This window comes from Aythya marila, assembly GCF_965140915.1.
Source record: "Aythya marila genome assembly, chromosome: 33".
NCBI classification, from domain to species: Eukaryota; Metazoa; Chordata; class Aves; order Anseriformes; family Anatidae; genus Aythya; species Aythya marila.
Window position 1 is genome coordinate 647,260 of NC_139074.1, and position 16,781 is coordinate 664,040.

The following is a 16,781-nucleotide window of genomic DNA, read 5'->3' on the forward strand; positions in this document are numbered from 1 at the left end:
GTATCCTAGCATGACCTGTCCTGGTGCTCCCAGAAACCCCAGCCCTGCCTGCCCAACAGCTCCCAGTGCTCCCAGTAACACAGCACAGCCAGCCACAGTGGTCCTAGCATTGCCACTATGTCAGCAAAGCCAGCCAAGCTGGCCCCAGTATCCTAGTGCAGCTTGCCCTGGTGCCCCCAGTAACTCCAGCACTGCCTGCCCCACAGCTCCTGATGCTCCTAGTAACTCATTGCCACCTGCCCCATGGCTTCCAGTGCTCCCAGTAACTGCAATCCCCCCTCCCTCTGTGTACCCTCAGCCCCAGCCACCCCATGGCTCTGAATGCCATCCCACAGCTCCAGGACCTAGGGCAGTGCTGGCTCAGTGAGGCACAAACACGAAGCAGGGCTTGCTGGGCCTGTCCCTGTCCCATCCCCAGTGCAGTGGTGCAGTGGGGCCAGGCCATGGGGCTGTGCTGTGGGACCAGCCATGGGCAGGGGGCACCATGCTGTGGGGGCCACGCTGTGGGCTTGGCTGCAAGAGTGTGACAGGGGTAGAGGGGGGGAGAGCTGGGCCATGGGGCTGTGCTGCAGTGCTGTGGGGCTGCAGAGCTTTGCTATGGGGCCGAGGCTTGGGGCTGTAGGACCAAGCTGCAGGGCTGTGCTATGGGGCTATTCTGGGGGGGCTGGTGGAGGGGGGCAGACTGTGGGACTGTGCTGTGGGACCATGCCGTGGGGCTGCGCCACAGACGGGGCCGGGTGGGGCCATGACTCAGCTTGGCCCTGGGCTCCCCCCTCTCCATGTTCCCCCCCCCCACTGCTGTTGTTGTTGTTGCTGCGGGACACGGGGCAGGGGGAGTAGGCTCGGCTTGGGTCCACTGCGTGGGGGCTGGAGACACCCAGGCGCCTGGGTCCCTGGGGGACAGTGGGGTGTGAGGTGCAGGGCAGGGTTCTTCGCATGCCTGAGTCCCCCAAGGCTGGAGTTGTGGGGCAGAGCGGGGTGGGGGGAGGCTGGATGTCTGGCTCCCTAGGGCCTGGGGGTGTGGGGTAGAGCCGGGGGGGCCGGACGCCCGCGTTTGCTGGCTTGAAATCGTGTTTTGCTCTTCGCCTCCGGCCGGGCGGGCCCAACCCGGCGGGGCTGGGGGTCACGTGTGGGGCTGGGGGGGTTAAGGGGGGGCATAGGACATGTGAGGTGCTGGGGTTCACGTGCAGGGCTGGTGAGTATAGGATGTGGGGAGGGCAGGGGGGCTAAGATGGGGCTAGGAGCTGGCATGGGGCACATGGGGCTTGGGAGGACGCATGGGGCTTGTGTGGGGCTGGAGGACACGAGGGAAGTTGTAGGGCATGGGCACATATGGGGCTGGGGGGAGAAAGAGAGGCTGAGGGGGTAGTAACACATTTGGGGCTGGGTGCACATGGGCATGTGAAGAGCTGGGGGCAATGGGGCTGGCGTGGAGCTGGTGAGCACAGTGTAGGGGGGGGCATGGAATGCATAGGAGGCTGTAGGGCAGATGTTGAGCTGGGTATGTTGGGGGCAGACGGGGGTGCAGCCCCATGTTGTGGGAGAAAGACTGCTCCGGCCCAGCCCCACTGCGCTTTCTGAGGAATTTCCTCGGCTTCCACCAACAGCCTGAGGGCAGGTGGCTGCCGGAGACACTTGGGGGTCATGGAGTGACCCCAGCCCTATGGTACCCGCAGGACCACACCACAATTCTCGCCTCTATGCCTCAGTACCCCCCATCCCACTCGTTCCTCCCCAGTGACACCCAACACGGCAGCGCGGAGCAGAGCCCAGCGCCCTGCTGCATGGACGGGACACATTGCCCCTGTGAGTGACAGGAGGGTGTGAGTGGGGGGACCCACCCATACTGGGAGGCTCTGGAAGCTACCCCACACCCCTCAGCACCACAGGGCCCTGGCCAAGCTGCCCCTTGACCCCACATGTTAGGACAGGGACCTGGTATGGTTCCAAGCACCCCCAGGGCAGGGGATCCCTGCTCTAGGCTCAGGTAACCCTTGGTCCCCACAGCTCCCATCACCCTCCAGGCACAACTGGGGCTGGTAGTCCCTGCTTGGATGTCCCCTGCTGTGCTGGTGGCACAGGGACAGCCCATCCAGGGCTGCTGCGGGCTGAGCCCTGGCACCCTGTGACACTGAGTCAGGCCCAGGAAGGGGGATGCTGTGGTGGCCCTGTGGGCTCAGACATGGCACCAAAGCTCCCGCTTCCTCCAGGGCTCACTCACTGCAGTGTTCCCCAGGGGATGGCCATTCCTGCAGTGTCCCAGTCCCTCCTGACAGGGCCACCAGTGCCTGTCAGGGAGGAGAGAGAACAGCTGCTGGGATGCCAAAGGGCAGCCATGGTGCAGCTGGTGAGGGAGGAAGCATGGGGATGGTGGTCCCTGCACTCCCCTCATGTAATGGCTGGTCTTCAAAGCTGCCCTTCAAGCGGCCACCGGTCCCCTCAGTCTCCTCAGGGCCTCAAAGCCTCAGCTCAGGTCCCTGCTGGTGGTTGAAGTCCCCTCAGGTGACCGGCAGTCCCCACAGGACATCCTCAGTGACCGTTCCTCTTTGCATTGCCCTCCACTCCCCACTGCTCCCCACAGTCCCCTCAGGACCCACTGGGTCCTGTGGTCCCCACATGGGCCACAGTCCCCCCTATTCCTCCGGGTGCCCCTTCCCACCAGGTCTCTCAGTGGTCAGGGCTCTGTGTGCCCCGTGCAACAGCCTCCCACCCCACGGGGATGCCAGCCCAGGGCCCGGGATCCCCCTCCCAGCCACAGAATCCATGGCCCCACAATGCCTGTCAGAGCTCGGCTCCCTTTTTCTACTGCTTCTCTTAACTAGCCTGAAGCCCTGAATTTAGTGCTGATAATTTCAGCAGTGCTGCGCTCAAGCTGGCCAAACCGTCCCCGAGCCCACAGAAACCGTTATAAAAGGCACGTGATCTTAGCAAAAACATCAGTGGTTTATTTTTGTTTTATCCATGCCTGCAGCTCCCTCAGATCACCTCAGAGTGCAGTGCTACTTGGTGCCATAAACACAACTTGTGTGTACTTACCCTGTGTGTAACAGGTCGGATTAATCACAGCTATTTCTGGAATATGGTTAATAAAAGCAGCTTTTAAGAGAAATATCTAGAAAGTGGCAGTGGAAGGGGTGCAGCATACTGCCTGCTGACAGTACCGTTATCATACTGGACCTGAAAGAAATTGCTACAGGGGACTGGTGTGCCTGAAGAAGCCTCAGCAGGTGCATAGGTAGTGCCATGAGGCACAAAGTGATTACGTGTAATAGGTGAGGACTTGCATCCCTGTCCATAATGCAAATAACAGCAGGGCTTGAGTACCACATCTTTCCCAGCTGTGGCTCCCTGATGAGATGATCTTGCTCCTGGTGGTGCCTGGAGCTTTGTCACAGCAGAGGCAGATGGAGGCTGTGCCCAAGGTGAGGGTTTGAAGCAGACAGGACTGCTGTGCTCAGGAGAAAGCTGCTGGGCCTCATTCTTCCATTTAATGGCGCTTCCTAAAACAGGAGAGGATGGTGGGATGGCTCTGGGGAGCTCCCCAGCAGGGATTTCCCAGGTACACAGCAGGGCAGAAGGGGCCTTACCTGTATCTCCACACCCAAAGTGCACCAATCACAACCACAGCTGTCAGCAGAGCAACCACAAGCCCTGCGATCAGCCCAGCGTTTGATTGCCCTGAGGAACACAAGCCCGTCAGCTTTCCTACTCTGGTCCATCAGCACGGCTCAGAATCCCCATCCCAGAGGCACCTACCCCAGGGGATGAGGAGGCTGCGGGTGCCCAGGCTGCGGTGGCGAACGCGGCAGGCGTAGCTGTGCCCATCACGGGGGGCCACGGTCAGGCTGCTGTAGACCTGGTAGGTGAGGTCGGCGTTGGGTAGGACAGCGCTGGTGTTCAGGGCCGGGCCCGGTGGCACCTCGTGGCCGTCCCGCAGCCAGGCCACGCTGATGGGCCGTGGGTAGAAGCCGGTGATGCGGCAAACCAGCAGGAGCTGGGCTGGGCCAGCTTTGCGGGCAAAGACGGTGGCAGTGGGCGGCTCTGTGGGGTGAGAGTGAGGGCCAAGGGGAGCCTAGCAGGAATACTGCTTGGCTCCCTGTTGTCAAAGGGGAGACTTTCGGGTGGCTGTGCCAGGGTTGAGGAGGGTCTTACCATGTCTCTCTAGAGATGCCCTCCCGTACTCAATGAACCTTTCCAAAATGTCAACACAGGTGACATTGAGGAGCACTTGTATCAGCTCATTGAGGGTGGTGGCATTGTTCAACAAATGCTCAGCGGTTGCTGACATCTCATTATCTGGCACCCGATCCCAAGTTCCCTTGTTCATGTGGAACTGGAGCAAGTCCTCGCCCTCGTAGGCAATGGCAAGGACTGTCCTGGTAGTCCCGTTGGGCTGGAGCTTGCAGCATATGGATGACTGGAAGACGAAAGGGTCTGGGGGGAGACAGGATGTGGAGGGTGGAGGGGATATGTGGGGTGTTCAGAATTGCATCCCCTCGGGAGCCTTAGGGGGTCCGATTGAATTGCATCTCCATCCCCAAGGGCTCTGCAGAAGCCTGGCCTGTGGAGGTGCCCACCAGACTTGGCTCATGCCAGAGGGGTCACTTGGAAATGGAGGGGGGACTGTGGGCACGTACAGGACACCCTGATGTGGTTGGTGAGCTTCTGCACCAGGCTGTTGAAATCCCGCAGGTATGACTTGATGGAGCTCTCAATGACATCCCAGTCACCTTTGGGCAGGGCTGGACGCAGCCAGGGCTGGTGGTAATGGATGTCCCCGGTGCGTCTGTCCAGCGAACCAATTTTGATGTCCCCCACGAGGCCAAGGCCCCCCACTTGCATGGATGTGGCATTTTGGAAGGTGACGAAATGGCGTAGCTGGAGCATGTGAGAGCCTGCTGGAGAGGGGGGAGAGAGCTGGGGAAAGTGATGCCACTTTTGTCAGGCCCTGACAGCTTCTTGGGGTCCCCTGCACCCCCACCACCACTTCAGCAGCCCCAGCTCTGGCCCCCCAGCTTGACCTTGGCCCTGTGAAGGAGGGTATGTGGAGCAGGGGGGAGAGTAGAGGAAGGGGAGCAGATTTGGGTGAGCTTCTACTTACCCTCCAGCTCTGCCCACGTCCCAGGAAAGAAGAAGAAGGGGAAGAGGAGAAGGCAACAGGGCTGCATGGTATCCACAACAAGGCCACAGGCAAACACAGCAGTTGGAAGATGGAGCTGTGTGGGCTGCTCACTTCTCCCCAGGGTGACTCTGATATCAGTGGTGGCACTGAGTGCCCTGACAGCCAATGGAGCTGGCGTTGAGGTTTTGGGGTGGGCCCTGAGGTGCCCTCTGTCAAGAGCTGGGCTGGGACACCCAGGGCTGCCAGGTCTAGGGGGCTGGGTGGGTTCTCCTAGGGCTGCACTTGCACCCCAAGACAATGAGGGAGGCAAAGCTTGGCCTTGTGTCAAGTTTCCCCCATCCCCTGAGCTAAGCACTGAGGGGATTTTGGGCAGCAGCGCTCAGCGGAGGGCAATGCAAAGAGGAACGGTCACCAAGTCCTGTGGGGACTGCTGGTCACCTGAGCTGAGGGTCTGAGGCCCCACGGAGACTGACCCTCAAGGGGGCCACCGCAGCATCCCCCCATCCCGGGCCTGACTCAGTGTCACAGGGTGCCAGGGCTCAGCCCGCAGCAGCCCTGGATGGGCTGTCCCTGTGCCAGCAGCACAGCAGGGGACATCCAAGCAGGGACTGCCAGCCCCAGTCGTGCCTGGAGGGTGATGGGGTGCCCTGCCTGCAGGACGAGCTTCCCGGGGGCACTGGTGCCACACTAGAGCTGTTCACAGGAGCCTAGCAGTCCCTTAGGGATCCAGGTGGTTCCCCCAGGGCACCAAGGGGTCTTGGGGGGTGACAGCACTAGGACCACCCACCCTCAGCCGGAGTGGGACAAGCTTCTCCTTGCCTGTGTTTCAGTTCTGCTTTTGCCCCCAGCATGGGGGCCCGGGAAAGGGGAAGAGAAACTGCAAGCTGGGGGGAACGTGCCTGGGGTTGAGCAGTGGGGGAGATGGGCTGGGGGTGAGGCTGTCCCTTCTCACTGCATTGTCCCCATGCGCAGCACCCAAGAGGTGCTGCAGCACCCGACTTTTGGCATGGGTGCCCTGACCCGAGTGGGGACCCTCTGCCACCGGTTGGGGTGTGTGGGTGTGTGAGGCTGTGGTTGCTCATCGCCCCCTCCCCGGGCAGCCCCATTCCCAGGGTGAAGCAGGTGGCACAGGACTGTCCCCCTCCACCGGGGGTACAGATGGAGCAGGGGGAACCCAAAATGGAGGCGTTTCAGCTCCGCTCCATCCTGTAGTCCCTGATCTCCAGCCAGGGCCCTCCCTAAAACCCCTACCCCAGCCCCATTGGTGGAGCGCTGCTGCTAGAACCCCATAGGTGCTTCCTCCTCCCGCCGCCCGGACTGCTTCAGCCTCACCCCAAGCACTATGCGGCCGCATCGCCTCCTCTTCCTCCTCCTGCTTCTCTTCCACAGGACATGGGCAGAAACAGAAGGTAAGTGGGAGCTCTGGGACACCCCCATCCACCTGTCCCTCCGCTACCGGACTCCATTGGTAGTCCTGGCAAGGGGAGCATGGCTAAGACCTTCCCCTACATGGGGAGGACAGTCTGCAGCACCAAGGGGTTGCCCTCCACCCTACAGCACCCAGAGGTGCCTGCGGGTCAGGGCTCACTGTCCTGCCCAGCACTGGTGTAGGGGCTTATGTGCCTGAGCAGCCATGGGGCTGGGGGCTCTCCAGGCAGGCTTAGGGTGCCAGGGTGCCCCCAAAGGTGTGTGGGGAGTCTACACTCCACCAACATGTACACACGAACATCAAACATTCTAAAGTTGTAGAACACAGCTTTTACATACTAAACCCAAGTATGCCTATACAATCAGAAAAGGTAACAAACAATCCATAAGTTCCATGACTTACTAAACTCGAGTACGCCTATACATATGTACAATTAGAAAAGGTAAAAAACAATCCTTTTAGTTCCATGACTTAACAGTCTCCATTTTCCCTTCCTTTTATTGATTACAAAGAAGTCTCCATTTTCCATCCCTTTTGAGCAATATGTCTCGCTTTAAGCTGTGAAGCAACTCCGTCTTTGGGCCTTATGTATCCTGTTCTTCCCGAATCGAAGAAAAGCATATCCTTCTCCTTTTCAAGGCCAATAGGCCTGGGTCAAAAGGCACATCCAGGTCACCAGGGGGCCTAACAGCAAAAGCCTTGGACGGCTGTAGCATCAGGTCGGCCCACGGCGTAGCAGTCGGATCAGTAAAGAAGCCCACAGCTCCCTCACTATCTGGCAAACCACACGTTTGTGATTGTGGCCCCACATGGCTCTTTAAGGCCTCAGAGATTGCTCGCCAGGTGCCGAGCAATCCCACTGCAACCTTGTCGGTTTTAGTTGCAGAGTCCCACACCTTGACCTCAATTTGGTCCCATATTTCAGGATCATAAGCTGTCCGATTGTTAATAAGGAGAATAAGCTGTAAGGTTACCAGGACGGTCTTTGTTCCTAAGGACATATGATTCCCCATAATGCGCAACTGCTTACCAGCGAGAGGCAGTTGTGTGCACAGGTCCACTTCTCTCAGCTCGAGCTTCTCTCCAGCTCCGGTGCGCCTGTTTCCAGCGACTTTCAGTACAAGATTCTCTGAGTGATTTGCTGAGTTTGGCCGAACCTATCTTCATGATGAAATTAATGTGCCTGTTCCCGTCCTGGTCTCCATTCTGACAGCCTGTTCCTTTTCATTCCTTCTTTCTGCTTCTTTATTGATGACATAGGGGGTTCTTCACAGAGAGGGTGGTTGCACACTGGAACAGGCTCCCCAGGGAAGTGGTCACTGCACCGAGCCTGTCTGAATTTAAGAAGAGATTGGACTGTGCACTTAGTCACATGGTCTGAACTTTTGGGTAGACCTGTGTGGTGTCAAGAGTTGGACTTGATGATCCTTAAGGGTCCCTTCCAACTCAGGATATTCTATGATTCTATGATTCTACATAACTTCATCACATCGTGTTGCCTTTTTTTTTTTTTTTTTTTTTTTTTTTATTATTATTATCTTGAGGGCAGGCTCCCCTCTTATACCCTTCTCTCCACAGCAGTTCTTTTCAAAACAACTTTTCATTGGTCAAACAACTTTGCATAAAACAGCAACAGCAAACACCCAGAAACTTCCGAGCCTCAATGGCTGGAGAACAAGAAACCTGAGACTGCATGGAGTCTCCTGATTCACCTTTCTTTGTTCCCTCTAAACTCTTTTACATTCCTGACGGTCTCATCTTTAAGAGTCTGATGTTACCATCAACCACGGGGCTTTCCAACCCCCATGGCCACACTCCCACATCTCCCCCTTCTTTATTAATATCAACCAACTTCTTGACATGAATTACCACTCCATATATAACAAAACTATCTAGAAATTGCGTATAAGGTTCATTGACTCCTTGTCCTATGCTAGCAAAAGAAGGCTGGCTCCTTCCCACTTCTGGCAGTCTCAGCAAGGCTTGTAATGCTAGTTGGGCTGACTGTTGCAAGATGGCATCGTTGAGCCAAGTTTGTAGTCGTGGGTCTATTAATGGCTCAGTCCCCATAAGCTGAGGAAGCCCTGCACCCATAAGAGGGTTGTCTAATGTTCTTTCTAAATTCTGCAGTGCTGCTATCTCCCACAGTTCTCTCCATTTCTGTTCCGATAACAATTTTTAAGTTGGGGTGAGGATCATAGTGGCTATTTGGTGACAATCATACGGAACCAGCAACTGACCTCTTATCACATTTTCTAATAATGATTGGGTGAAAGGCGCATGCAATCCGTAGGTCATGACTATTTTTCTCAGTTCCTTTATCAAGTCCCACTGAAAAGCTTTATACTCATTGGGCCCATTAATCCATACTGTTACTGGAAAGGCCGTGCCCATCGGGTCCCCATCTCTTAATGCCTCTTGGAGTATATCGTCCCAACGCTTGCAAGGGTCAAAATCTTTACTTGATCGAGGGGCCTCACTTTGGGAAGAGATGGGGGGCATAGAAATATCCCCTATCAGGGGCGCTGATGGTGACAAAGCTGGAGGAAACAGGCTAGGGCTTGTTTCTGCCTCCTTTTCAAAATCAATCAGGTTGGTCTTTTCTGTCAGTGCACAAGCGCCATCTTGTGCTTCACTTGCCTGTGCCACGGCAGTTTGTAGCTTTTTTTCTGCTCGCCAAGCTCTTAATGTTTCAGTTACTAAACACCAAGGTGCCATTACCTTCACCACTGTGGACAATTCTGTGATTCTGAGCCCTGACACCCTGTGACACTGAGTCAGGCCCGGGATGGGGGGATGCAGCGGTGGCCTTGTGGGCTCAGACATGGCTCCAAAGCTCCCGCTTCCTCCAGGGCTCACTCACTGCAGTGTTCCCCAGGGGATGGCTGTTCCTGCAGCGTCCCTGTTCCTCCTGACAGGGCCACCAGTGCTTGGCAGGGAGGAGAGAGAGCAGCTGCTGGGATGCCAAAGGGCAGCCATGGTGCAGCTGGTGAGGGAGGAAGCATGGGGATGGTGGTCCCTGCACTCCCATCATGTAATGGCTGGTCTTCAAAGCTGCCCTTCAAGCGGCCACCAGTCCCCTCAGACTCCTCAAGGCCTCAAACCCCCAGGTCAAGTCCCTGCTGGTTCTTGAAGTCCCCTCAGGTGACTGGCATTCCTCACAGGACCTCCTCAGTGACCATTCCTCTTCGCATTGCCCTCCACTCCCCACTGTTCCCCGCAGTCCCCTCTGGGTCCTGCGGTCCCCACATGGGCCACAGTCCCCCCTCTTCCTCCAGGCACCCCTTCCCACCAGGTCTCTCAGTGGTCAGGGCCCTGCGTGCCCCATGCTACAGCTTCCCGGCCCCGCAGGGAGCCCAGCCCAGGGCCCGGGATCCCCCTCCCAGCCACAGAATCCATGGCCTTGCAATGCCTGTCAGAGCTCGGCTCCCTTTTCCTACTGCTTCTCTTAACTAGCCTGAAGCCCTGAATTTAGTGCTGATAATTTCAGCAGTGCTGCGCTCAAGCTGGCCAAACCCTCCCCGAGCCCACAGAAACCGTTATAAAAGGCACGTGATCTTAGCAAAAACATCAGTGGTTTATTTTTGTTTTATCCATGCCTGCAGCTCCCTCAGATCACCTCAGAGTGCAGTGCTACTTGGTGCCATAAACACAACTTGTGTGTACTTACCCTGCGTGTAACAGGTCAGATTAATCACAGCTATTTTTGGAATATGGTTAATAAAAGAAGCTTTTAAGAGAAATATCTAGAAAGTGACAGTGGAAGGGGTGCAGCGTACTGCCTGCTGACAGTACCGTTATCATACTGGACCTGAAAGAAATTGCTACAGGGGACTGGTGTGCCTGAAGAAGCCTCAGCAGGTGCATAGGTATTGCCATGAGGCACAAAGTGATTATGTGTAACAGGTGAGGACTTGCATCCCTGTCCATAATGCAAATAACAGCAGGGCTTGAGTACCACATCTTTCCCAGCTGTGGCTCCCTGATGAGATGATCTTGCTCCTGGTGGTGCCTGGAACTTTGTCACAGCAGAGGGAGGTGGAGGCTGTGCCCAAGGTGGGGGTTTGAAGCAAACAGGGCTGCTGTGCTCAGGAGAAAGCTGCTGGGCTCCATTCTTCCATTTAATGGCGCTTCCTAAAACAGGAGAGAATGGTGGGATGGCTCTGGGGAGCTCCCCAGCAGGGATTTCCCAGGTACACAGCAGGGCAGAAGGGGCCTTACCTGTATCTCCACACCCAAAGTGCACCAATCACAACCACAGCTGCCAGCAGAGCAACCACAAGCCCTGCGATCAGCCCAGCGTTTGATTGCCCTGAGGAACACAAGACCATCAGCTTTCCTGCTCTGCTCCATCAGCACAGCTCAGAATCCCCATCCCAGAGGCACCTACCCCAGGGGATGAGGAGGCTGCGGGTGCCCAGGCTGCGGTGGCGAACGCGGCAGGCGTAGCTGTGCCCATCACGGGGGGCCACGGTCAGGCCGCTGTAGACCTGGTAGGTGAGGTCGGCGTTGGGCAGGACAGCGCTGGTGTTCAGGGCCGGGCCCGGTGGCACCTCGTGGCCGTCCCGCAGCCAGGCCACGCTGATGGGCCGTGGGTAGAAGCCGGTGATGCGGCAAACCAGCAGGAGCTGGGCTGGGCCAGCTTTGCGGGCAAAGACGGTGGCAGTGGGCAGCTCTGTGGGGTGAGAGTGAGGGCCAAGGGGAGCCCAGCAGGGGCACTGCTTACCCCTGTTTTCAGAGGGGAGACTTTCGGGTGGCTGTGCCAGGGTTGAGGAGGGTCTTACCTTGTCTCTCCAGATTTGTCCTCCCGTACTCAATGAACCTTTCCAAAATGTCGACACAGGTGACATTGAGGAGCAATTGTATCAGCTCATTGAGGGTGGTGGCATTGTTCAACAAATGCTCAGCGGTTGCTGACATCTCATTATCTGGCACCCGATTCCAAGTTCCCTTGTTCATGTGGAACCGGATCAAGTCCTCGCCCTCGTAGGCAATGACAAAGAAAGATCTGGCAGTCCCGTTGGGCTGGATCTGGCAGCCTTTGGAGGTCTGGAAGACGAAAGGGTCTGGGGGGAGATGGGATGTGGAGGGTATATGTGGGGTGTTCAGCATTGCATCCCCTCGGGAGCCTTAGGGGGTCCGCCTGAATTGCGTCCCCATCCGAAAGGGCTCTGCAGAAGCCTGGCCTGTGGAGCTGCCCACCGGCCTTAGCTCATGCCCAAGGGGTCACTTGGAAATGGAGGGGGGACTGTGGGCACGTACAGGACACCCTGATGTGGTTGGTGAGTGTCTGCACCAGGCTGTTGAAATCATGCAGGTATGACTTGACGAAGCTGTCAATGACATCCCAGTCACCTTTGGGCAGGGCTGAACGCAGCCAGGGCTGGTAGTAATGGATGTCCTTGGTGAGGCTGTCCAGCGAACCAATTTTGATGTCCCCCACGAGGCCAAGCCCCCCGACTTGCATGGACGTGGCATTTTGGAAGGTGACAAAATAGCGTAGCTGGAGCATGTAAGAGCCTGCTGGAGAGGGGGGAGAGAGCTGGGGAAAGTGATGCCACTTTTGTCAGGCCCTGACAGCTTCTTGGGGTCCCCTGCACCCCCACCACCACTTCAGCAGTCCCAGCTCTGGCCCCCCAGCTTGACCATGGCCCTGTGAAGGAGGGTATGTGGAGCAGGGGGGAGAGTAGAGGAAGGGGAGCAGATTGGGGTGAGCTTCTACTTACCCTCCAGCTCTGCCCACGTCCCAGGAAAGAAGAAGAAGAAGGGGAAGAGGAGAAGGCAACAGGGCTGCATGGTATCCACAACAAGGCCACAGGCAAACACAGCAGTTGGAAGATGGAGCTGTGTGGGCTGCTTACTTCTCCCCAGGGTGACTCTGATATCAGTGGTGGCACTGAGTGCCCTGACAGCCAATGGAGCTGGCGTTGAGGTTTTGGGGTGGGCCCTGAGGTGCCCTCTGTCAAGAGCTGGGCTGGGACACCCAGGGCTGCCAGGTCTAGGGGGCTGGGTGGGTTCTCCTAGGGCTGCACTTGCACCCCAAGACAATGAGGGAGGCAAAGCTTGGCCTTGTGTCAAGGGTCCCCGATCCCCTGAGCTAAGCACTGAGGGGATTTTGGGCAGCAGCGCTCAGCGGAGGGCAATGCAAAGAGGAACGGTCACCAAGTCCTGTGGGGACTGCTGGTCACCTGAGCTGAGGGTCTGAGGCCCCAAGGAGACTGGCCCTCAAGGGGGCCACCGCAGCATCCCCCCATCCCGGGCCTGACTCAGTGTCACAGGGTGCCAGGGCTCAGCCCGCAGCAGCCCTGGATGGGCTGTCCCTGTGCCAGCAGCACAGCAGGGGACATCCAAGCAGGGACTGCCAGCCCCAGTCGTGCCTGGAGGGTGATGGGGTGCCCTGCCTGCAGGACGAGCTTCCCGGGGGCACTGGTGCCACACTAGAGCTGTTCACAGGAGCCCAGCAGTCCCTTAGGGATCCAGGTGGTTCCCCCAGGGCACCAAGGGGTCTTGGGGGGCGACAGCACTAGGACCACCCACCCTCAGCCGGAGTGGGACAAGCTTCTCCTTGCCTGTGTTTCAGTTCTGCTTTTGCCCCCAGCATGGGGGCCCAGGAAAGGGGAAGAGAAACTGCAAGCTGGGGGAACGTGCCTGGGGTTGAGCGGTGGGGGAGATGGGCTGGGGGTGAGGCTGTCCCTTCTCACTGCATTGTCCCCATGCGCAGCACCCAAGAGGTGCTGCAGCACCCCACTTTTGGCATGGGTGCCCTGACCCGAGTGGGGACCCTCTGCCACCGGTTGGGGTGTGTGGGTGTGTGAGGCTGTGGTTGCTCATCGCCCCCTCCCCGGGCAGCCCCATTCCCAGGGTAAAGCAGGTGGCACAGGACTGTCCCCCTCCACCGGGGGTACAGATGGAGCAGGGGGAACCCAAAATGGAGGCGTTTCAGCTCCGCTCCATCCTGTACTCCCTGATCTCCAGCCAGGGCCCTCCCTAAAACCCCTACCCCAGCCCCATTGGTGGAGCGCTGCTGCTAGAACCCCATAGGTGCTTCCTCCTCCCGCCGCCCGGACTGCTTCAGCCTCACCCCAAGCACTATGCGGCCGCATCGCCTCCTCTTCCTCCTCCTGCTTCTCTTCCACAGGACATGGGCAGAAACAGAAGGTAAGTGGGAGCTCTGGGACACCCTCACCCACCTGTCCCTCCGCTACCGGACTCCACTGGTAGTCCTGGCAAGGGGGGCATGGCTAAGACCTTCCCCTACATGGGGAGGACAGTCTGCAGCACTAAGGGGTTGCCCCCCACCCCACAGCACCCAGAGGTGCCTGCGGGTCAGGGCTCACTGTCCTGCCCAGCACTGGTGTAGGGGCTTATGTGCCTGAGCAGCCATGTGGCTGGGGACTCTCCAGGCAGGCTTAGAGGGCCAGGGTGCCCCCAAAGGCATTGTTCTGCAGGCACCAGGGGAGGGTCTGGGCCCCTTGTGGTACTGTGGGCCCCTTGCAGCAGTTGCCTGTTTGCGGGGGAGCTGCCCCGGTGCGAAATTGTTTTGGGTGCTGCTGTCACCTGGAGCGTTTTGCCACAGCACCAGGACACCCTCCGATGAAAGCAGGGAACCAGGTGGGACCAGAGGGGTCCCTTGGGCATGGGGGTCATTGTGGTGTGGGGCACAGTACATCCTTCATTTCCCCTCCCCCCCCCTTCTCTTGAAGCCCCATCTCCTCTCCCAGCAGAATCAAAGCTTTTCCAGCTACTCCAGACCTTCCTCCTCCCCAGTGCCAACTCCACCAAGGTGGCCGGGGTGGCTGTGCTGACAGACATGTTCGTCTACGTGCTGGACCCGGACACCTGGAACCTCCGCATCTGCTACCCCTGGGTCCACCAGGCCATGGCTGAGGGGGACCTGGTGAAGCTTCTGTCCTCCTTCAAGCTTGCCGTGCGCAATGTGATCCGATTCATGCACGAGATGGCCGCTTATGTGCAGGCGGAATGTGAGTATGGGGAGAGATTCAGACACAGCACCCTTTCCCACCAGGGCAGGGTTGGCAGGGTCTTGGCAGGGGGTGACAGCCTCCAAAGGGCAAAGGAGGCTCCAGCTACTTGGTGGGTGTGGAGGCAGTGTACTGAAATGCCCTGTGTACTGGGGAGCTGCTGTCAAACTTGGCAGGGCTGCAGGACCTGCACAGCACTGATGAGGGAAGGAGAAACATGGACGGAACGTTTGGGGGCAACATGGAAGTAGAAACTTGGGGGAGCACTCTGGGGGGCACAGTGGTGCTCAAACGCCCAGCCCTTATGCTTGATCTACCCTGACAACTCATAGGGTGCGCAGGGTCCTGGAAGCACAACCCCACTGCCATTGGTGCCCCTGCCCACACCTTCCCAGCTGCCCCCACCTTGGGCCACCCCTGTCCCTGTGCTCACAGCCTCCTTCTGCTACCTCTGCTCCTTGCAGACCCTGTGGTGTTCCAGCTCCATACAGGCTGTGAGCTTCACCCCAATGGGACGAGCCGCGCCTTCGCCAAAATTGGGGAGGGCGGCAGAGACCTGGTAGAGTATGAGGCGGGAAGAAGGTACTGGGCTGTCCAGCAGTCGAACCTGCTGGCCAAGCTGGTGGGCAAGTCCCTCAATGGGATGATGGCTGTCACAGAAATGGTGGAGCACCTCCTTTACAAAACCTGCCCGAGCCACGTCCGTGCCCTGTGCAGGTATGGGAAGGCAGACCTGGAAAGACAAGGTGAGAACCCTGTGGCCTCAGCACGGCCACACCAATGCATCCCCCATTCTGGGGCCAAGTGGTGCCCTTGCTGGGCTCCCCTTGGCCCTCACTCTCACCCCACAGAGACGCCCACTGCCACCGTCTTTGCCCGCAAAGCTGGCCCAGCCCAGCTCCTGCTGGTTTGCCGCATCACCGGCTTCTACCCACGGTCCATCAGCGTGGCCTGGCTGCGGGACGGCCACGAGGTGCCACCGGGCCCGGCCCTGAACACCAGCGCTGTCCTGCCCAACGCCGACCTCACCTACCAGGTCTACAGCGGCCTGACCGTGGCCCCCCATGATGGGCACAGCTACGCCTGCCGCGTTCGCCACCGCAGCCTGGGCACCCGCAGCCTCCTCATCCCCTGGGGTAGGTGCTAGGGACGGGGCATGGGGGTGGCTTCCTCTCTGGTGCTTCCATGTGCTCACGTCTGCCGTCCACTCTCTCCCCGTACCAGAAAACCGCATTGTGACTCCCGCCGTCATCATTGTTATCGTGGTGCTGGTCCTTGCTGTTGCCATTGCCATTGGTGCTGCTTGGTGGTGGAGGTACAGGTGAGGGCTCCAGCCAAAGGGAAAGAGTCCCCTTGGATAGCAAGCACAGCTCACGCTGGTCCCCCCTTGCAGGAAAGGTGCCGTGTCCAGGCAGGATCCCCGGGAATCCCTCATCTGATGCCCGCCCCCGTGCTGAGACCCCCTGCTCCCTGCTCTGTCCCCAACACACCTGCATTAACAGAGGTGACAAAGTGGGGCCAGGCCAGTGGGGCACAAGCAGGCCACATAGGAGCAAGAGAGATGGAAGGATCTGGTGGACAGTCACCCCTCAAGGCACATGGAGCACTGTGCCCCCCAAAGGCTGGTCACAGCCCCCAGTGCTCCCTACCAGTGGGTGCAGAGCAAACCCCATTGCAAGGGAAGGACATGAAGGCCACCAGCCCCTGGATGTCGGAGAAAAACTACAGCTGTGGGTGCCCCCACCTGCTGCAGGAGGGGACAGCCAAGAGCTGCCCCAATTCCCCAGCACTCAGGGTCCCCGCAAACCCTCCAAGACACCCTATGGCCAAGGGGCATCCCATTCCCAGCCTGCCCTGTGTGCTCACCCCCACACATGTCGCTGTCCTGCCTCATGGCCCCAGCCCAGTCCCTGGGCTTATCACCAAGCTCCCCTCTCCTCCTCTCGTGCTGGAAGCGGCATGGGGCACGGCCAGAGCCCCAGGCCTGGGACCTCCAGGACCCCAAACACCCTCACAAAAACACAGGATGATAGAGGTTGGAAGGAACCTCTGGAGACCATCCAGTCCAACTCCCTTGTTAAAGCACGGTCGCCTAGAATATGCTGTGCAGGGTCATGTACAGGTGGGTTTTGATTATCTCTACAGAAGGAAACTCCACAATCTCTCTGGCAACCTGTTCCAGTGCTCTGTCACCAGCACAGTAAAGAATTTTTTCCTCATTCAGATGGAACTTTGTGTTTCAGTTTGT

General features: G+C 58.3%; 3 protein-coding genes across 7 annotated transcripts; 1 reads left to right on the forward strand and 2 right to left on the reverse strand.

Annotated features, from left to right (window-relative positions):
- Positions 1-1,237: 1,237 nt before the first annotated feature.
- Positions 1,238-8,054, reverse strand: LOC309889254 (antigen-presenting glycoprotein CD1d-like; the record flags this gene model as incomplete). Its single annotated transcript, XM_082782015.1, has 4 exons — positions 7,582-8,054; positions 4,153-4,898; positions 3,757-4,041; positions 1,238-1,338 (listed from the first exon to the last, which is right to left on the reverse strand). Exons 2-4 carry the CDS (start codon positions 4,325-4,327, stop codon positions 1,238-1,240), a joined length of 561 nt encoding a protein of 186 aa, XP_082638141.1. The 5' UTR covers positions 4,328-4,898; positions 7,582-8,054.
- LOC309889164 (antigen-presenting glycoprotein CD1d-like) lies at positions 6,234-16,732 on the forward strand. Of its 3 annotated transcripts, none has more exons than XM_082781913.1 (7): positions 6,234-6,531; positions 13,527-13,709; positions 14,255-14,533; positions 14,998-15,279; positions 15,385-15,669; positions 15,758-15,848; positions 15,927-16,732. In XM_082781913.1, exons 2-7 carry the CDS (start codon positions 13,643-13,645, stop codon positions 15,970-15,972), a joined length of 1,050 nt encoding a protein of 349 aa, XP_082638039.1. In that variant the 5' UTR covers positions 6,234-6,531; positions 13,527-13,642; the 3' UTR covers positions 15,973-16,732. The 3 variants fall into 3 exon arrangements, with proteins under 3 accessions (XP_082638039.1, XP_082638038.1, XP_082638037.1); XM_082781912.1 differs by having other exon boundaries at positions 6,335-6,531; positions 13,557-13,709; positions 15,758-15,854; positions 15,927-16,730; XM_082781911.1 differs by having other exon boundaries at positions 6,335-6,531; positions 15,758-15,854; positions 15,927-16,729.
- On the reverse strand, positions 10,080-12,827 carry LOC309889182 (T-cell surface glycoprotein CD1b-2-like). Of its 3 annotated transcripts, none has more exons than XM_082781942.1 (4): positions 12,278-12,827; positions 10,942-11,617; positions 10,773-10,863; positions 10,080-10,685 (listed from the first exon to the last, which is right to left on the reverse strand). In XM_082781942.1, exons 2-4 carry the CDS (start codon positions 11,399-11,401, stop codon positions 10,673-10,675), a joined length of 564 nt encoding a protein of 187 aa, XP_082638068.1. In that variant the 5' UTR covers positions 11,402-11,617; positions 12,278-12,827; the 3' UTR covers positions 10,080-10,672. The 3 variants fall into 3 exon arrangements, with proteins under 3 accessions (XP_082638068.1, XP_082638067.1, XP_082638066.1); XM_082781941.1 differs by having other exon boundaries at positions 10,942-12,071; XM_082781940.1 differs by having other exon boundaries at positions 10,942-12,074.
- Positions 16,733-16,781: the final 49 nt, after the last annotated feature.